Here is an 18,371-nt window from a genome sequence, read left to right on the forward strand (position 1 = left end):
CTGTATTTCTGGTAGAATCAGAGCTCAAATAATTATTTATATACTTATTATTATAAGTATGATTGATTTGAACTATAGTTATTTGGGTTAATAACTAATTTGTTGTGTACGTTGCTCTAAATAATTCCAGGTAACCAGGTTAATCTGTACCCAAATTCATTATTTTACTCATTAAGTTTTGTGTTTTTGGATTGTGTAAGATATTGTGTACATTATAAATATTATAATTATGATATAATTATGAGAACACTTGCTTGGCTCTAACACATAAAATTAGAAAAAAATAGTTTGTTAAAAAAATTAATCATAGATTTTTAGAAATGTAATTTTTGTAATATATATATATATACAATTAAACAATTAAAACCCCTTCCAAAAGTAAGAGACCGCATTACAACTAAAGAAAAATAAGCCAGGTTTTTATCACAATTACCACAAAACTACAAATATTGCTTAAATTACAGTATGTGCTCATGAGAGAATTGAATGCAAACTTCACCTAATCTGAGAGTCACAAACATTGAAAATCAGGTCTAATTGTTCTTTAAACAAGTAAACTATGGAGGATAAATAAAGTATAAATAAATACACATATAAATGTATAAATATATAAATAAATAAATGAATGTTGAAATTAATAAATATATATAAATGCACACATAAATGAATAAATAAATAAATAAATAAATACATGCACAAATAATAAGGTAAATAAATAAATTAATAAATACATTTCTTATATTTATATATATTTGTATTCATTTATATGTGCATTTATTTATGTCAACATTTATTTATTTATTCATTTATTTATTTCAACATTTATTTATTTATACTTGGTCCTCCATAGTAAACACGCTTATCACTTATTAATAATTTCTGACTATAGCGTGTTTGCTCTGTGTTCGGGTGACTTGCGAAATATGCGCTCTCATTTTGACAGCTGGATGCTTGAAAATAGCGCCACCGGAAGCGTCGAAGGAACAGACATGCGCAGTAGCTTTGTTATTGTTTTCCCTCATTTGTGGGGCAAATTTCATTGCCTAATAATAAACATAACATTGGTCATTACAGTAATTTTATTGAATTAAGTAATTATTTCTAATTATAAACATATAAATTAATTAAACAGTACAGGTGTTCTATCATTTCACCCGTGGATAATTTAGGCTCCAGTTTAGCTGGAAGGAGAAACTGAGGAGGGTGAAAACTAAAGGTTTAAACTGAGAAGAAAAACAAACAAACAAACCAAAAAGCCTTTAAAAAGAGCAGCAGTTGTTCAGGTAAGCTACGTTTTTTATAACATATTTATTAAACATGGTGAAATTGATAAAGAAAACACACATATGTAGCTATAGCTGCAATTTTTTACACTGAGAAACTGTTGGTTAGCTAGCTAGGCTAAATGTCTAAGCTAACACTCAGCTAGGGCTAATTCTAACCTAGCTAGCTAAATAGCTGTAGCATAACAACAGCAGGCAAGATAAAAGCACAGAAGAGACACAAACATAAAGGGAAATGTGTGTAATTCACTGTTTAAAACACTTTATTAAATTGTTAATTCATTTATTTTTTACTATTTAGCTAAATTCAAGGAATATGTTGGCCTTTGAATTAACTAGCTAAGCTAGCTAACCCATTAGCAATGATTTTCTCAATAAAGCAATTTGTTTACTACAGTAAAACTAAACTAAAGTTTAGTGCACACACCAATTTCTATTAGTCTAAAAAAACACAGTTTAAAACTGTATAAAATTATTATTATTATTATTATTATTATTATTATTATTATTATTATTATTATTATTATTTTTATTATTATTTAACCAATTTAAGTCATTTGTTGGCCTAATTCACACACACACTTCTAATAGTCTCCTTAAACACATACACACACAAATTAAATATTTATAAGTTGTTATATGTGCTTCTCCTGATAAAGTCATGTGCTGTTAAAGCTTGTATCTTCTTGTAAAAAGGGCTGCCCCTGTGGGAGTGCAGATGAGTAATGGGCAAAGTAAAATGGGATTTACCACACGTAGAACAGCCCAAATACCTCCAGGTCAGTTCCAACCCCAAAGTAATTTTATTATACAACCATAATTGACAAAAATAGAAAAAATAACTGTACAAAAGGGAAATAAAATGAGTCCAGACTATAAACATAAGACTCTGAACTAATAAACACTAGCCCTGTAAACTTTATTAAACCACAGTTAGTTCTGACCCTGCAATGTGAGTCTTTAGTATAACGTACAAATACCTTTAATTTTCACTTGACTTTTCTTTCCCACAGTAAGGAGTGTTCCAGTAAGCAGACCCCCCTCCTCCCCTCCTTTTGTAGCACATCTGGAGCTCCAATGATTTTACAAGAACGGGTGTTTAAATGGCCACCAGGTAAGAACCCCTATGTATATTTATAAACTTTAAGTGTCTCTTTATAAACTTTAAATGTTCCCAGCAGTTTTGGAGATGTGCCCAGGCATCTGCCATCATCACGTTTCAGACAAGCTTAACAATAAAGTTTATGACGTAACAAAGCCTGTGTACACCACAAACATTGTCAGTAAAAATGCTTCTCTTTTCTGATTTCTGTTTAAATGTAAAAAAATAAATGTGTTAAAATGTCAAATTAGCTAATCTTTTTAAAGTTATTATGAGTTATCAATAGTTCTTCTCTGTTGTGCTCATTTTTTATTCTTTTCATTTTTTACTTTTATATTTATTTGTGTGTCCCAACACAGTTAAATATGAAATAAAAACAAGACAAAGAAGGTCAATGTTAATTTTATTACAAATTTACATTAAAAAAAGAATACCACTGTCAGATATAGAAATGTCAGAAACATCAAAGTTAAAAGAGTGTTCATACTGTTCACTAATTCTCAGCAGTGAAAAGTATTAGTGATACATAACACCATAATCTATGTTTATTAAATGTGTTCAACTAAACCCAACCTGACAATCTCCAACAATCAACAGAAGTCTGTAGTCTAAAGTGATCCACTAGAGGGAACTGTTTCGTTCACTAGTATGGATTTTTATGCGCAAATCACTCAACACGTTGTTTTCTATGGTATTTTCTTAGGTTAGTATAGTATTTCCAGAAAATGTAGTTTCAGAGGTCTTATTGAATGGAATTACATAACTTTTTACAACAGTTTTTTTTTTCATTTGTGGTTCGTTATTACCACAAAGTGTTATCTCAATTATTGAACAGAAATTTGTATTTAATTAAAAAAAAGATTTTTATTATTGCTCCAAACTAAAAATACTAAATTAGAAAAATATTCTATCACTTTTTCTTGTTAAGGATGTTAAAGTGTTAACCGAGGTTTTCTGACATACATACATAGGCACACACACACACACACACACACACACACAGTTCAGGTCCCTGGGGGATGACTTGGCTGGAGGTCCAGAAGACTCTGAAAGTCTCCTATACTGTGGGCCTGCAGACGTTATAGGGAGGGGTAGTAGAGGTTTGGGGGAGGTAAAAAAAAAAAAAAAAAAAAGTCAACAGTCAGTTCATTGTAAATCTGGGACTCATTAGCATCATCCAGCATCACTAAAATCAACCATGAATTTATGATTATCGCTCAAATTACTTACAAATATAAGCATATATATCACATTACAATCTAATTATAGCGTTTGCATGTAGTTTTATATATATTGTATATATATATATATATATATATATATATATATATATATATATATATATATATATATATAGAGTTGTTAAATTATAATTATGTTATAAATTATAAATTATGTTTATTTTACTGCTCATAGATCTGCTGTTTCCAACAGTATATGGGATCCTACTACTGTAATGTATGTATAGCTTTATTTACTAATTTATCCTCTGTAAGTATATAATATGTTAAACAGGTTAAAGGTAAAAACATATTCTTCATTCAAAAGTTCTAGATGTTTGCAAAGGGTATTAATATTACTACATCAGTAAGGTAAGCGTCTAAGTTAAGTAACTCACCAGTGTAAGTAGTTACTGGTTTAGAAACCAGCCGATGAAATAGGCACAGACGTTCTGGATGCCGCTCCAGCAGTACTCCTCTGCCAGTTTAGTAGCTCGGTTCTCTGGTTCTGTGGTGGGTTTTGCTGTGGTGGTCTTGCTGGGCTTGCGGGGCAGCACAGGTTTGGTGGGTTGTTTGGGGGTTTTGGGGACGGCTTTGGCCGCGGTTGGTGGTTTGGGGGTGGCGCTGGTCTTGGGTGGCTGTGGTTGTTTCGGCTGGCTTTGGCTGCGGTCCTGCGGAGCCGTCACTGGCGCTGAGGTGGTTGTCTTAGGCCAGGAATTGTGGAAGACCATCTGAGCTTCATCCCCAGCTGTGCGGCACATCTGTGGCTTGTAGACGCGGGGTCCCTGGCAGGCGTTGGGGAGCTTGCGCAGCTCCCACATGACCTGGGTGAAGTAATGGCGTGGGTTTTTGTTGTAAGGCCGGCACAGGTTGGGCTTGCCCAGGAAGTCGCACCAGTAGGACTTGCCCTTGTTCTTGCAGGAGACCCGAAGCTTGGTGAAGTCTCCTTGGCCAGAGATCACCAGCGTGCAGGAGTCCTTGGCTTTGGAGCTGAAGCGGATGGGCTCGTCCCAGACGCTGTTTGGCTGTTGGGGCTCTTGCTTGGCCTTGCTTGGAAGGCTGGGCGTGCTTTCGTTGGCGTGTACGTTAGCTTGGTTGCTGTTATCTTGGTTAGCAACGCTTTGGCTGCTCTGGGCTTGGGCATGAATGACCCAAACGCAGCAAGCCAGCAGGAGAACGGTGCTGCACGTTACCCTCATGGTGCAGGAGTGGAGACGGGGTCCCGGACAGTGGTGTTGACAGGCCGGAGTGTGGCTGAGCAGTGTGCAGAGGGGGTTGGACGTATGGACAAGGTTTATATACACCAGTCCAACAAAGAGGCCTTTAAGGAATGCCGGTAACCCCACCTCACCTCGGCTGCATGAGCTGATTGTGAAGATCCAGAGCTGCGAGGGGTGTGGTTTAGTCTGGTACCACTGAGTGTGCCAGCGCATTGGGTAGAACCTGTTTTGGTTCACTGCGCTACTGTTTATTTTGATGTCTAACATGAGTGAGTGAGTGTGTGTGTGTGTGTGTGTGTGTGCAAAGGGGGTTGAGCGTTGGTTAGCTCCTAATGGGTTCCATCCCTCACAGACTATTATATAATCTAACATGCCCACATAACCGAGCCATTGACTATTGATGGGAAGTTTCGGTTTAACACAGAATAACAAAAAGATAATTTCACCTGGAACCAATTAAACATTAAACCTCTTGTACTCCTATAACATATTATACAACGTATTGTACATGGCATTCCCAGGCACAGGGCCGTTAAACATTTATACAAGGTTCAAGGTTTTTATTTGCCATTTGTGTACAGACCACAGTCTAGACACATTGGAATGATTGTGCATGGCTGTCCCTGAGTCAAGATTTTAAAAAGATAAAACTATAAAAACCTATAAATAAACAAAAAAAACAATTATACCAAGACATAATAAATAACCAGCAAAAGTAATATTATTAACTATTATAAATTATTATTGATTTATGTGGCTTTCAGGTACACTGTAAATTCTGTTGTAAGAACTGTTAATTAATTTACCCTTATTGTTACCAATTTATTTTTACATAACTTTTACTCCCAGTTTTTTCTTTGAATATAAAAACGATTTTATTTTTTTTATGAGACTTTAGGCATATATGTAAAAAAAAAAAAAAAAAAAAGATCTGTTTTCTATTTTACAATCTCTTTTTCCGGTCCTGCTTTTATAGGAATTCATTTTTAACTAAGTATGTTATATCCTGTGAGCCAAGCTGAAGAACAAAGTGTAGAGATTCCAGATTTCTCCTGGATGCTCCTCAGCCAGCATGTGTATATGTTCAGTTCCGTCAGCAGCTCACCTGATTTACCACATTTACCAATTTACCAAACCAGTTGTTGATTAATATGATGAGAACTAGAAATAACTCTATTAAACTCAGATGAGGAGAGATTAGGAGATGCTTTAAGGAAAACAGGGAAACGGGGCTGTAAAATATTTTATTGTAATGTTAGTGTTTTACTGAGCTATTAAACACTTACTTCACAGTTAAGAAGCTTTTTCTTTACTGAAAATTCCCAAAGGTGCCTAAACATTTGCACAATACAGTATATATTTTTATATGAAAATAAATGCAATTAACAAGACAAAATCTGTGCACTCTGGATTACAGAATTTAATGAGTGTAGGGTAAAGATGATGTTCTGGTTGAAATCTGTACCAGTAAACAGAGAGTAAAGAGTCCAGTCTGTGTTCATTATTACACTGAGAATAGAGCTCTTTGTGGGTTAAGTGGGGGGGGGGGGTAGTCTGCAGTGTAAACATAGTGTGAGAGAGAGAATGGGGGAGAGGGAGCGGCAGAACGACAGAAAGACGTAGAAAGAGGGGTTTTGTCAGACTTGGGGGTTTGGGTTTTTTTTGGATGGGAACATGTGTTGGGGACATGTATATATGTATGTGTATTTATGAGTGTGTGTTTGAACAGCCACAGGATGCAGCTATATCGCACCACTCTGACAGGCCTATACATTCACCACACAGTTTCCTACCATGTACGTTTATGCTGTGTTTACACAGCAGATAAATTTCATTTAAGGCTGATCACACTGTCTTTTAACGATTTTAGTGATTTACTATATATTCAGCAGTAGTCAGGTCAATGCTCCTTAACTAACTAACTAACTAACTAACTTAACTAACTAACGTAAAGTTTCGGTTTGATCTTTTACGGCATTACTGGAATCTTTTAAAGAGTTTTAGTGGCTGCAATTTGGAATGTGTTCCAGATCCACACCCAATGTTTTGCTTTGCATTGTCCATTCCTTTAAACTTTTTAATCTTTTTCATTTTTCTTGATACTGCAGCAGGACCCTTCTTAGCCATTTTATTTTTATCTTCTTGATGTAAAAGTAGACTTCTAATTACCGTTGTTTTATTTATTTTGAGAACATATTGAGTTCCTGAAGAGTTGTCCAATTTTTTTGGAGGAGGATTTCAACCACTTCATCTTATAAATCAGTTCCACTCAAAAACAAGGGTGTATGGGTAGAATTAAGAAATGGGATTGGGCCTAAGTCTGTGTTCAGACTGCCAGCCTAAGTCTGATTTTTGTGAGCCAAACAATAATCCCCCCTCCACCAAACTTTAAACTTGTCACAGTGCAGTTAGACAAGTATTGTTCTCATGGCACCAAATCAGCAAAACTAGATTTATTCTTTGGATTGTCAGACAGAGAAAGGTGCGTCATCTCTCCATAGAACACATCTCCACTGCTCTAGAGTCCAGTAGCGTGTGCTTTACACCACTGTAACCGATGCTTTCGATTGCGCTTGGTGCTGTAAAATGTGGATGCAGCTGCTCAGGCATGGAAACCTCTTTTTGAAGCTCTCTAAGATCTGCTGGTCTGAAGACCACATGATGTTTGGAGGTATGTAGGGATTGACTCTGCAGAAAGTTGATGACCTCTGGGCACTTTGTGCCTCAGCATCTGCTGACCCCCTCTGTCGTTTTACATGGCCTACCACTTTGTGGCTGAGTTACAGTCATTCCAGTGACTTCTATTTGTTCTAATTCCACTGACAACTGACTGTAGAATATTTAGTAGTGAGGAAATTAAATGGGTGAATACAATTTTTGACCATATCAAGCACTCAGGTGGTTAGTATTATTGCTGAAATGTGAATAAAAAGAGAAATCCATGTCTGGCAACTAAAAACAAAGCTTCCCTAGCCAACACCACAGAGTGCTTAGACAGATGGATTTATTTAACTAGCCTATAGGGGGTTTTTGAGGACACCCCATCCCCCTCGACAGGAAATTCCCAGGCTGCTTTTGTTGCTAGTTCACCCTGGGAACCTAGGAGCCCAAACCAGATGCAAGATAAAAAAATATACATATGTAACCTAATATAATCATGCTTAACTCTACTTAAACTCTACATATGTTCACATGACTCCGGTTACTGTTCTTGGTTAAGAGCAGTATGTTGTTCTTCATTCCATAAGGACCACGTTTGGCAAATATATGCAAAAAAAACTTCTGAACAAAACTTATATGTAAGCATATGGGTGGTTTCTCAGTAGCTTAGCCTGGTTAACCATCACAGGGTTTTAATGAAAGGACCTGCTTTGGGAATCATTTACTAGTGTGTTTGGTCAAATCCAGCCAAGATATCTTATTATTTATTTCCCTAATTGTTAGCCCTTCCAATTGATCTACCTACTGAGAGACCTACCTACCTACATACATACACACCCACTATATTGGCAGACTATAAAACATGAACTGCGCTAAAAAGCACGTAATAGTGTTTTTTTGACCATCCATCCATCCTATATTGCCCAAAGTATGCACACACCTATCCAAATCATTCAATTCAGGTGTTAAAATCACTTTCCATGACTACAGACTGTCACTATACCCCACTCAAATTTAGCCAAACAGATTCACAAAACACAAAATTTAGTTCATTGTTTATTTTGGCCCAGTTTAACATTTACCTCTTTCTGCAGACCCCTTGTGACCATTCTTCCTGCTGAATGGAAATAGACTGGTTCATTTTTATAGTATAGTCTATATAGTGTTTACACTATGGCTGCTTATGGTTGTATAAAACCCATAAACATAATAAAGTGTATACATAAACAGTTTTCTGAGTGCTTTGTAAGTAATTCTACGAATTCTATGAATTATAGGCTTAGTTAAAGTTGAAAATTCGTTACAAATCAAGTAATGCAACAAGATCACTAAGGTGTTGCAATATACTGTATATTAATAAAGAAAAACGATCAGCAGGTTTGGCAACACACTGTAGGACCTGCAGAAAGAAGTTATACGTACATTTCATTGTTTACATCATTTGTTAGTAATAAGAAGTTTTCTTTAATATTTTTAAATTCAGAAAACAACAGTGACCATTCTGCTCGTTCTGCAGAAACTGGGAATCAAAATAAGAAATAAATAAGCAAATACAGTAAGACACTGGAAAATAAGACAACAAAAATTCAAGTAGGAACTGCAGCAGTTACAGTATCTCCCAAAAGTAAGCACACACATTACATCTTTGCAAATATTTGATTATATATTTTAAAGTATTAAAGCAGGAATAACACTTTTGTGAGATACTGTACATAATAATGACTGAATCATAAACCAGACTTCATATAAAACAGTTTCTTTAGTCTTTACATCAAATAATAAAATATCAAGGTGTTCTTGTCCTGTTCATGTTTATATGTGTTTGCTAAGGGACTGTTTATAAAATATACTATATCAATATATATAGTATGTGATATTCACTTTTACACAAGCTATTTCTGATTCCAAAACTGTGGAGTCTTCATTATTCATTAAACAACAATACATATATTTTAAAAAAGCACTGTAAACATCAGAACTAGACAGAATTGAGTCTGCTGATTCAATTACGTAACCTTTTATATTGTGAATATATTTAAAATTGTGCTCATTATTTAGACATTCAGTAATCATCAAAATGAACAAAAAATAAAATACTAGTTGATTTATTTATTTTTTGAGCCAGAAGCTTAATAAACACAGCTGCCAACTGCTTCTTGTCTTATATTTCTCTATATGATGCAATAAGTCCTTATGGGATTTAGGCTAGTTTCCCTTTTGCTGTAATCTGAGACACACTAAAGACATGGTTTATAAAATTGATATAAACACAAAAAAAATACAAAAGTCCAAAAACATTCCTGATAACAATGAGTAGAAAGGAACATTCAGTAGAACATCTATAACTCTGTGTGGTAAACAAATCCTGTCTGAAGTCTTTATGTTATCAAAACCACACTCTCAAATATAAAGATTATTTATTAAACATCTGTAAATCAGATTCACAAGTGTGAAGAAGAGCCTTTTTGAATTGTACAGAACATCTGCATAAAGTTTAATGTCCCAAACCATTTATATCTATACCCTCTTTCTCCTGAAGATCTACTGTATCTTTATTTTCATTTTTACATTTTCACACCTGCACCTAGCTTCATGTGTTCAGTGCTAAATTGTATACTGTACATTTATAGTTTACTGTACATATGTAGTTTACTTAAATGGACGGTCAGTTCCACGAGTTGCCTTTCCAGGTGTGGTGCAGAACTCTGTCACTCTGCCAGAATCTGTTTCCTCTTTGAGTGCCGGTGTCCCACAGCATAATGATAACAAAACAGATTCCCATCAAATTTCTTAAATTATTCAAATTTCAGCATGACACCCATTCTGTTTCTTCTTCTATTATATTATATGGGTGACAATAGTCTGCCTCATCTTCCTTTATATTGTCTGAACCGTCTGAAGAGGTGTTTTTAAACTGCAGATGAACCAGACCATGGTTCATTTAATCCTGACCATGACCTTCTTATTTGGTCAGACCAAATTTTGGTTATTTGGTTTAAACTGTGGTTCATGGATCCTTTCAGACCAGTTATTTCGGTTCAGACCAAAGTGAAAAGTCTAAAAGTCAGGACCAAACAAGATAAGTGTGAAAGCGTGAAAGAAAGTAGATTTTCAGGATCTTTAGAGTCTTTTCTGTTCATTCAGTCCTCATTATAAATCATTACAAATCAATTACAAACCTTTATTTTTAAGAGTATTAAATCATATATACCAGTTGTTTGACAATATATATAATTTTACAGTGATAAAGTCATGTTTGGAGAGTTCACAGGTACAAGATATGGTATTGCTTGGGCTCCTGGAAGCTGTGATGCTCTCCTGCTGCTTTGTGTCACGTTATGTTCCCTTTTTTTCTTCCTCTGGAATGAAATGAGTTCTAGAAAAATCCCTGATTAAAAACAACAAACATGTATTCATCAATAACCAGAGCAAAAAATACAGATGTTACTTATGAACAAGTAATGTGGTTTTCTTACCGTGACGATTTCTCTAGCTCCAGTTTTCCGAACCGCTGAGTAAAAATAAAAACAGAAAATTTAGTTTTATGATACACAGTGTAAATCGAGCCCTGGATACATTTCATTTATATCACACTTCCCATTTTATGCATGCACTTTTTCTCAGGAATTTATGGGGATAAAATAAAAAATATTTAATGTTACTTTATTGCTGTTTAAGCTTTTTCTATCTGAAGCATAATAAAATCCACAGTGTTTTCATTGTGAATGCTTTATTTTACTCCAATGGGGTATTAATTATTATGATATTTTGGATTATTAAAAATCTACAGTGCTACAGATGCAGACATAATGTGTAACGAGCCAGAAGTCTCAGCATGGAGTTGTAGAGCAGGGTTGCAGAGGTTCCTAATGGTGTCCTGCACATCTAAGAGCATCCTACACGTTTTTCACTCATCAGGTAAAAAAAGTTCTGGTGATACAGATGACCATGGCAAGGCAAGCAACAGTATGTGGACAAGCATTGTCCTGTAGGAATAGTGGACCAGAGTGGCACCCCAGACCATGACCCCAGGCCTTCTGGACATGTGATGCTGATCCATCAGCCAACAACAACGCAAACCAAGAAATCAACAACAGTCCAGAAATACGAACAAACAAACAGGAAGTCAGACTGCACAAGTGAATGCAGTGAAAAGTGAAAAGATGAGACTGTCAAAGAACCTTGTTAAAATAACAATAAAGGTGAAGAGATGGACAAGCCACGTGAGGAATGAGGGATGTTGGACAAGAATGAATAGAATGAAGCGTGGAAAAACAATACAAGAATAAAGATTTGATGGAAAGAAGAAAAGAAGAAAGAAACTTCAGCTTAAGGATGTGACGGACTAAAAACGAAGAACAGATAAAATGATGGTTCAAAATGATGAAGAGAAAAGTAAAGAGCGTAAAAGTGAAAACGTGAACGGGTAAAATCAGTGTACCTGCTGGTGCTGTACTGGGCAGCGTGTCCCAGGTTAAATGGTAAAAGTGTAAGTGTGCTGCTGACATGTGTCACCAGTCAGGCTGCCTCGGCGGGGCGGAAGCCCGAGGGTACCGTGTCATTGTGTCGTATGAGGGATAGCTGCAACACATCCAGGACAGACATCATTAAAGCTGTGAGACTGATATATTTACATATCTTATTTTTATTATTATAACAAGCTGTAAAAACTAGGGATGGGCATCTGAATAAGGCAACTTATTCAGATATATGAAGAAAAGAAAAGTACGTATGTGACTCTCACTAAACACAGAGTGCTGGACTCCTCTTAAAGCAACAGAGTCTAATTTATTACAGAGCATGTAAAACTTCTCTAAGCCTAAAATATTCACTACCAGTCAAAAGTTTTAGAGCACTGCAATTTTTTTGTAGTCTAGTAGCAGTGATGTATGGCCCAGATAAGCTTAGCAATTACTTTATTACTGCACTACTTTACCTGTTACCCTGCGTTCACACTAGAATGCGACAAGTCGCTTGTGTCGCTGCCCTGCGTTTGTCGCTTGTGGGCGTGTCAATCTTAGTCTAATGTTAAGCTGAGCTAAAAGTGCTGTTGCCATGTGGATCAGCCAGACGTGACTCCTCCTGTAGCAGTTTTTTGAATGTGTAGGAAACTGACTTCATCTGTAATTTCTCTAAAGAGTTATATGTTTAATAGTTACAGAGTTCTCTGTTCTCCTGTGTCTAGTTATTATGATGAAGGTGTGAATGTGCTAAGTGTTGAGTAAATGCTGCAGAAGAGTGCAGTAACTTAATCTGTTTACTACAGACAGAGGCTTTGTAAAAGTTCTGCCCTAACTTTTGGAGCATTTAAGTTCACTGTATTTTCCAAAATTGCAGGTTTTTCACTGGACCTGAAGTTGCAAAAATACATTTTTTTTTTTTTTTAACTTTTGACCAGTAGTGTACATATAACTTCACTTCTAACTTTATTTTTAGTCATGATTTTTCAAATCTTCGCAAAGACCACATCTTTACTGCACTGTTTTTAGCCATTTGTTCAATACATTGGTTTAACTAAATGAAAAGAAAAAATATGGTACAAAATGATTATGTATGAGCAATCATCGAGGTTTAGCCCAGAATATCATATGTTGCAGTTTTTCTGATGCTGTGACCAAACATTAAATTAAATATATAAATTGTGTTTCTTATACTGCTAAAATTGCTGGACATCAAAGTTTGTTTTTGCTTTCTTTAAAAAAAAATCTAAAATGTTTTTTTGATATCTCAATATTTATAAAATTGTCTAAAAGGTTTGTTTTAAAAATATGCACATTCAAAAAGTTAAAAACAGATTAAATGCTCATGCTTTCGACAGACATGCATAGCTTAGCAGACCATAATAAACAAAATGCAGAAAGAACTATATATAAGCAAGATGTTATAGATATTCATCTCCTAATGTGATTAATATCTATTAATGTTAAACATGCAGAAATTCTGTAATGCAGAAGTTTCCGGTTTCTGATTTTTTTTAGATATTCTAGACTACTGTTGCTGTGGCAAAGCGGCTTACATACAGTATTGCTTAAAAGTTTGTCAACCCTTTAGAAATTGCTATATTTCTACATAACATTGACCTAAAACTTAATCAGATTTTCTTCAGATTAGAAGTCCTAAAAGTAGGTAAGAAGAACCAAATTAAACAAATGAGACAAAATATTAGAATTCTTCATTTAATTATTAAGGGAAATTATCCAATATTATATTATTTATTATATAATTATATATTATTACTATATACAGGGTGGCAAAGTGTGTGGACATTTGCTTTCAGTGTATCTCATTTCCTCTTTTCAGCTTTATTCTTCTTTAACAATTGTTTGGTAGAACCACATGTGTGCTTAGGGTCATTGTCTTGTTGCATGACCCACATTCTCTTTAAATGTATGGACAGATATCTTGACTTTAGATTTTCCTTCAGAATTTGATGGAATAATTTAGAATTCATTGTCCTCTGAACATTTTGGCTTTATATTGGTCTCATTGGTATCTGCTAATCCTAAATGTAATATATGTAATATTTGATCATTTTGCTCAGTAAATAAATGAGCAAGTTTAATATGTATACCTAATTTGTTTGATTTGGTTCTTTTTTAGGACTTAAAATTTAAATGTAGAAATTTCTACAGGGTTCACAAACTTTCAGACATTACTGTGTTGATTGCATGCCTGCTGTAATATAGTGAAGTGCATCATTGACTGAAGCAGCTGCAGTTCCATCACCATCACCATTATATGCAGACTGTTTAATAACATGCAGACATGAAGGGCAAGGCCTTACTGTACCTGGCCATCACAGGGTTACTTATTCCACATATACGATCATTATGATTACCACTGATGTCCATACTGAAAACAAACGCATGCACACAGATACAAAACAAATGATGCATAAAACAATGAAATGAGGGGAAAAATACATATATACTCTATTTATATAGTTGATGAATGAAGAAAAGGGAATATGGATTTTTTTTGTTTATTGTTCTCTTTTACAAGAAAGTAAAATATTAGATAAAAAATAGAAAGCTGCCGTGGAGATGAGACAATTTGAAAGAATGAAGGTACTTGGATGAATGAAGTAAACAGAAGAAAGTGAGTGAAGTGTAAACGAGAAGTTATGGAATGAAAATTATAGAGTGAAGTGCCAAGTTGCTGGAAAACTGGAAGTAAAGAACAAAAGCAAGAAATGGAAAAGGAAAGCAGGAAAGAGAATATATTAGGCTTTACCTGGCCATGGAAAAAGGCATGGCAAACCTAAAAGTAAGAGATGTCTGAGCGAACATTCATGCTTATGGTTAAAATAATCTATAAACTTTTTTTAATAATTGTCAAAAATTAAGCTCTCAGGTACTGTTGTCTATGTTTGTCATGTTTTCATCATTGCTATCAAAAATTTCATTTTTAAAAACTGACAGTAGACTCTTAATGGATGATACTTTGTAACAGACTTAAGCCCTGTTGGGATGGGGTTAGTGTTACATAGAGAAATGGATAATATAATTATTACCAGTAATATCCCATTCAAATGTATTTTACCTTATGTAAAGCCAGTCGTAACCATAACCTCAGCTTATATTTATCCTATACAAATATATATGTAGATAAATATTCAGTAAAACACTGTATAAAGGAGATACTCTGTTTTTTTCCCGCAGTACAGAGGCTCTCGAGGAGGCATGGTACAGAAATCTTGGCATGCTGAACTCCATGGGAAACCTCAGTCAAATCCAGAAGATGAGCTAAAGCACTCCTCAGAGGGGCGGAGCTTCTGCAGCTAGAGGTGAGTCATTGTGTAGCATAGCCTATAGCCTACATATGGGTTATAAACATGTAGCTGCTAATTTTCAAACTAAATTTTTACTATTGGTGATCATGACATGTTTTTGGAGGTGACAGCCGTGTATAAATCGAGTAGCCCCTCCCATCTCAATTATTTACACTATGACTTTTTTTATTCCATGTGAATTACTTCAAGCTACTACCTCAAGCTAATCCCATCGCAATAGAGCTTTAGACACTTACAGCACATACAAAAAGTTCAACAGCATGTTGTGCGTGTTACTTACTCGTCAAAAACATCCTCAGTGTCCATCCTGCGGTAAAATTTGGCGAGTTTGACAGACATGATGATACTGGGGATGAGGAATAAACAGCAGCCACCCAGACCGAACCAGAATGTGTTCTGTCACACACACAAAACACAAATTATGTGAGATTATGTAAATTAAAAGAGTCTAATCATATGCACATAAAAAAATACAGTTTAATAGTATGATTACCTAACTAGTTGCCTGACAGCTCAGTAACTACACGTAATACAGATATAAATACAAAAATACAGTAAAACAAAAAACGTTGCAATATTCGCACAGGGAACACAGGCTAGACTTAAAAAACTTAAATACTACAGAAATATGGGAAGCCGATTAAGTAAAACTAACCCAAAAATGGATAGTTAAGATAATTACTCATCATTTAAGTTAGATAAAAATGTTGGCGTACTCCTAGTTAAGGTAATTTGATTAAAAACATGATCTAAGCCCCCTTGGTTCCTTAGACCATCTATTTGCATACTGAGTGTGTCTTTCTCCCCCTTTGCTCACCATCAGTGTGTAGTCATTACAGATACTACATTTCCCTATATGTTCAGTTTTAATATACAGCTCTGGAAAAGTTTCTTTAATTTGACAAAATTAAAAACCTCTGGAATATAACCAACAAAAACATCAATGACCACAGCCATCAAACCAAGCTGAACTGTTTGAATTGTTGCACCAGGAGTAAAGGCATAAAGTTATCCAAAAGCAGTGTGTAAGACTGATGGAGGAAAAATATTGATTTCTGAACTTTTAATACTTTATGAATATAAACTTGTTTTCTTTGCATTATTTGAGGTCTAAAAGTTCTGAATTTCTCATTTTCTGCAAATAAATTCTCTAAATTACAATATTTTTATTCAGAATTTGTTAGAAATGTTGTCTGTTGTTCATAGAATAAAACAACAGCGTTATTTTAACGTACATTAAGGCCGTCAGCATTTGAGTTTTCTTAACAGTGCAGTTGTAATTAGGACTGCAGACAGTTATAAAAGCCAGAATTATTGTGACATTTTGATGGCAGAGTTGTACATCTTCTTTGGGCCGCAAAAGAAACACACACAAGGCACACGGGACACACACACACACTCAAGTGTCAGCCTGAGGACGGGGTTAATGCGGGTTATGGAATCTGGGGCTTCTCTCAGGGCAGCACTGACTCGACCCGACCCGGCCCGACTCTAGAGTAACAGAACATTGAAATAAACCCTAAACACAGCCAGCTGGCCTTAACACACCTGTGTCTGTGTTCAGGAATCTGGGGTGAGTAGAAGATAAGTTATACTGAGTTTGTGCCAGATTTATTTATATCATAGCAGTCCCGCAAAAACCTGGTATCTCCTAAACAGCAGCTTAGCATTCAGAAAGGATAAAGACCTTAACAATAAAACATGGCAATAATATCGTTTATAGCAATAATGAATGGGTAAAACTAATATATATCAATCATGAAACATCTTATGAAGGGTATTACTTAGGTTCTTATATGGAGGTAACTAAAGGCCAGTTTATACTTCTGCGTCAAACCTACGACATAGCCTACACGTCGCCACATACCCTACGGCGTAGCCTACGCTGTAGCTTGATGTGCACCTTTCTGGAAATGTAACTACGCGTCAGCCTACGTGGACAGCCGCAGCTGTGATTGGTGTGATTCGCTGATACATGCACACAGAAGTATAAACATGCTCTGCTGTGTAGCACACTTTTGCTGGATAAGCGTAGGTTCGATGCAGAATTATAAATTGGGCTTAATCAGGAAGATCTGGAAGATTTTCACTGAATCAACTGACATGATCAGGTTCACCTGAGTATTGACTGATCTCACCTGATTGTGTATTTAAACCCTTTCTTGAATTGCAAAGAATTGCCAATGTTTCTGTTATCATAGCGAGCTTTTACATTTTTTTTTTCGCCGTTGTGTTTTTGATGTGTTTTTCTACTTTTTTAACATTTTACCATAATTTGAAGATGACCCATTTGTTTGTCTATCTGGTATCTGGTTTTGATTCTGACAGGTCTGACCTGGTCTGGCTTGTGTACTACATTTCTTGTTTGCCCTTTCAACATGAAATCTTTTTTCTCGTTTTTATATCCACACATGTCTACACTACCATACTTTATATTTTAGTATTTGTAGGTCAAAAATATGAAAAGGCAAATCAGACAAATACTATTACACAATTTACCATAATAGCATTAAAATCATATCACTACTGAAGCTTTAAAATAACATAGTGATGTGCATATTTTACTTGCACACACACACACACACACACACTCACACACATACACACTCTCCAAAAACATTGCTCTTCCGCTCCGCACCTCCCGGGGGTTCAGAGAGCTAACAGTGAGTATCTTGTTCTACTGTGTGTGTGTGTGTGTGTGTGTGTCTTACCACTGAGTCGATGATGAAGCTACAGCCGATGATCTCGAGCGAGTCGATGATGTTGCTGATGGGTTTACACTGAGCCACTTCCAACATTAACTACAGGAAACACACGGTACGTTAGAACCCAGCGTTAACTACAGGAAACACACGGTACATTAGAACCCAGCATTAACTACAGGAAACACACGGTACGTTAGAACCCAGCGTTAACTACAGGAAACACACAGAACATTAGAACCCAGCATTAACTACAGGAAACACACGGTACGTTAGAACCCAGCGTTAACTACAGGAAACACACGGAACATTAGAACCCAGCATTAACTACAGGAAACACACAGAACAGTAGAACCCAGCGTTAACTACAGGAAACACACAGAACAGTAGA

General features: G+C 35.6%; 2 protein-coding genes across 15 annotated transcripts in view; both read right to left on the reverse strand.

Moving 5' to 3' along the window:
* Nucleotides 1–2,771: 2,771 nt before the first annotated feature.
* Nucleotides 2,772–5,057, reverse strand: fgfbp2b (fibroblast growth factor binding protein 2b). Its single transcript, XM_007230302.4, has 2 exons — nt 4,004–5,057; nt 2,772–3,455 (listed from the first exon to the last, which is right to left on the reverse strand). Exon 1 carries the CDS (start codon nt 5,036–5,038, stop codon nt 4,016–4,018), a length of 1,023 nt encoding a protein of 340 aa, XP_007230364.4. The 5' UTR covers nt 5,039–5,057; the 3' UTR covers nt 2,772–3,455; nt 4,004–4,015.
* A 3,472-nt stretch (nt 5,058–8,529) lies between these two features.
* prom1b (prominin 1 b) overlaps nt 8,530–18,371 on the reverse strand; it is a 37,153-nt gene continuing 27,311 nt past the window's right edge. For 4 of the 14 annotated variants that reach the window (XM_049472616.1, XM_049472615.1, XM_049472614.1 and 1 more), the window contains 6 exons: nt 17,990–18,079; nt 15,559–15,674; nt 14,276–14,338; nt 11,928–12,067; nt 10,963–10,997; nt 8,530–10,874 (listed from right to left, as the gene is read on the reverse strand). In XM_049472616.1, coding sequence (XP_049328573.1) covers nt 11,998–12,067; nt 14,276–14,338; nt 15,559–15,674; nt 17,990–18,079 — 339 coding nt within the window. In that variant the 3' untranslated portion in view covers nt 8,530–10,874; nt 10,963–10,997; nt 11,928–11,997. Of the gene's footprint in view, nt 10,875–10,962; nt 10,998–11,927; nt 12,068–14,275; nt 14,339–14,371; nt 14,653–14,719; nt 14,747–15,558; nt 15,675–17,989; nt 18,080–18,371 lie in introns of those variants that run through there. The other 10 variants (XM_022681991.2, XM_049472618.1, XM_049472617.1 and 7 more) reach the window with 6 other exon arrangements.

Source organism: Astyanax mexicanus, chromosome 25, assembly GCF_023375975.1.
Source record: "Astyanax mexicanus isolate ESR-SI-001 chromosome 25, AstMex3_surface, whole genome shotgun sequence".
NCBI classification, from domain to species: Eukaryota; Metazoa; Chordata; class Actinopteri; order Characiformes; family Acestrorhamphidae; genus Astyanax; species Astyanax mexicanus.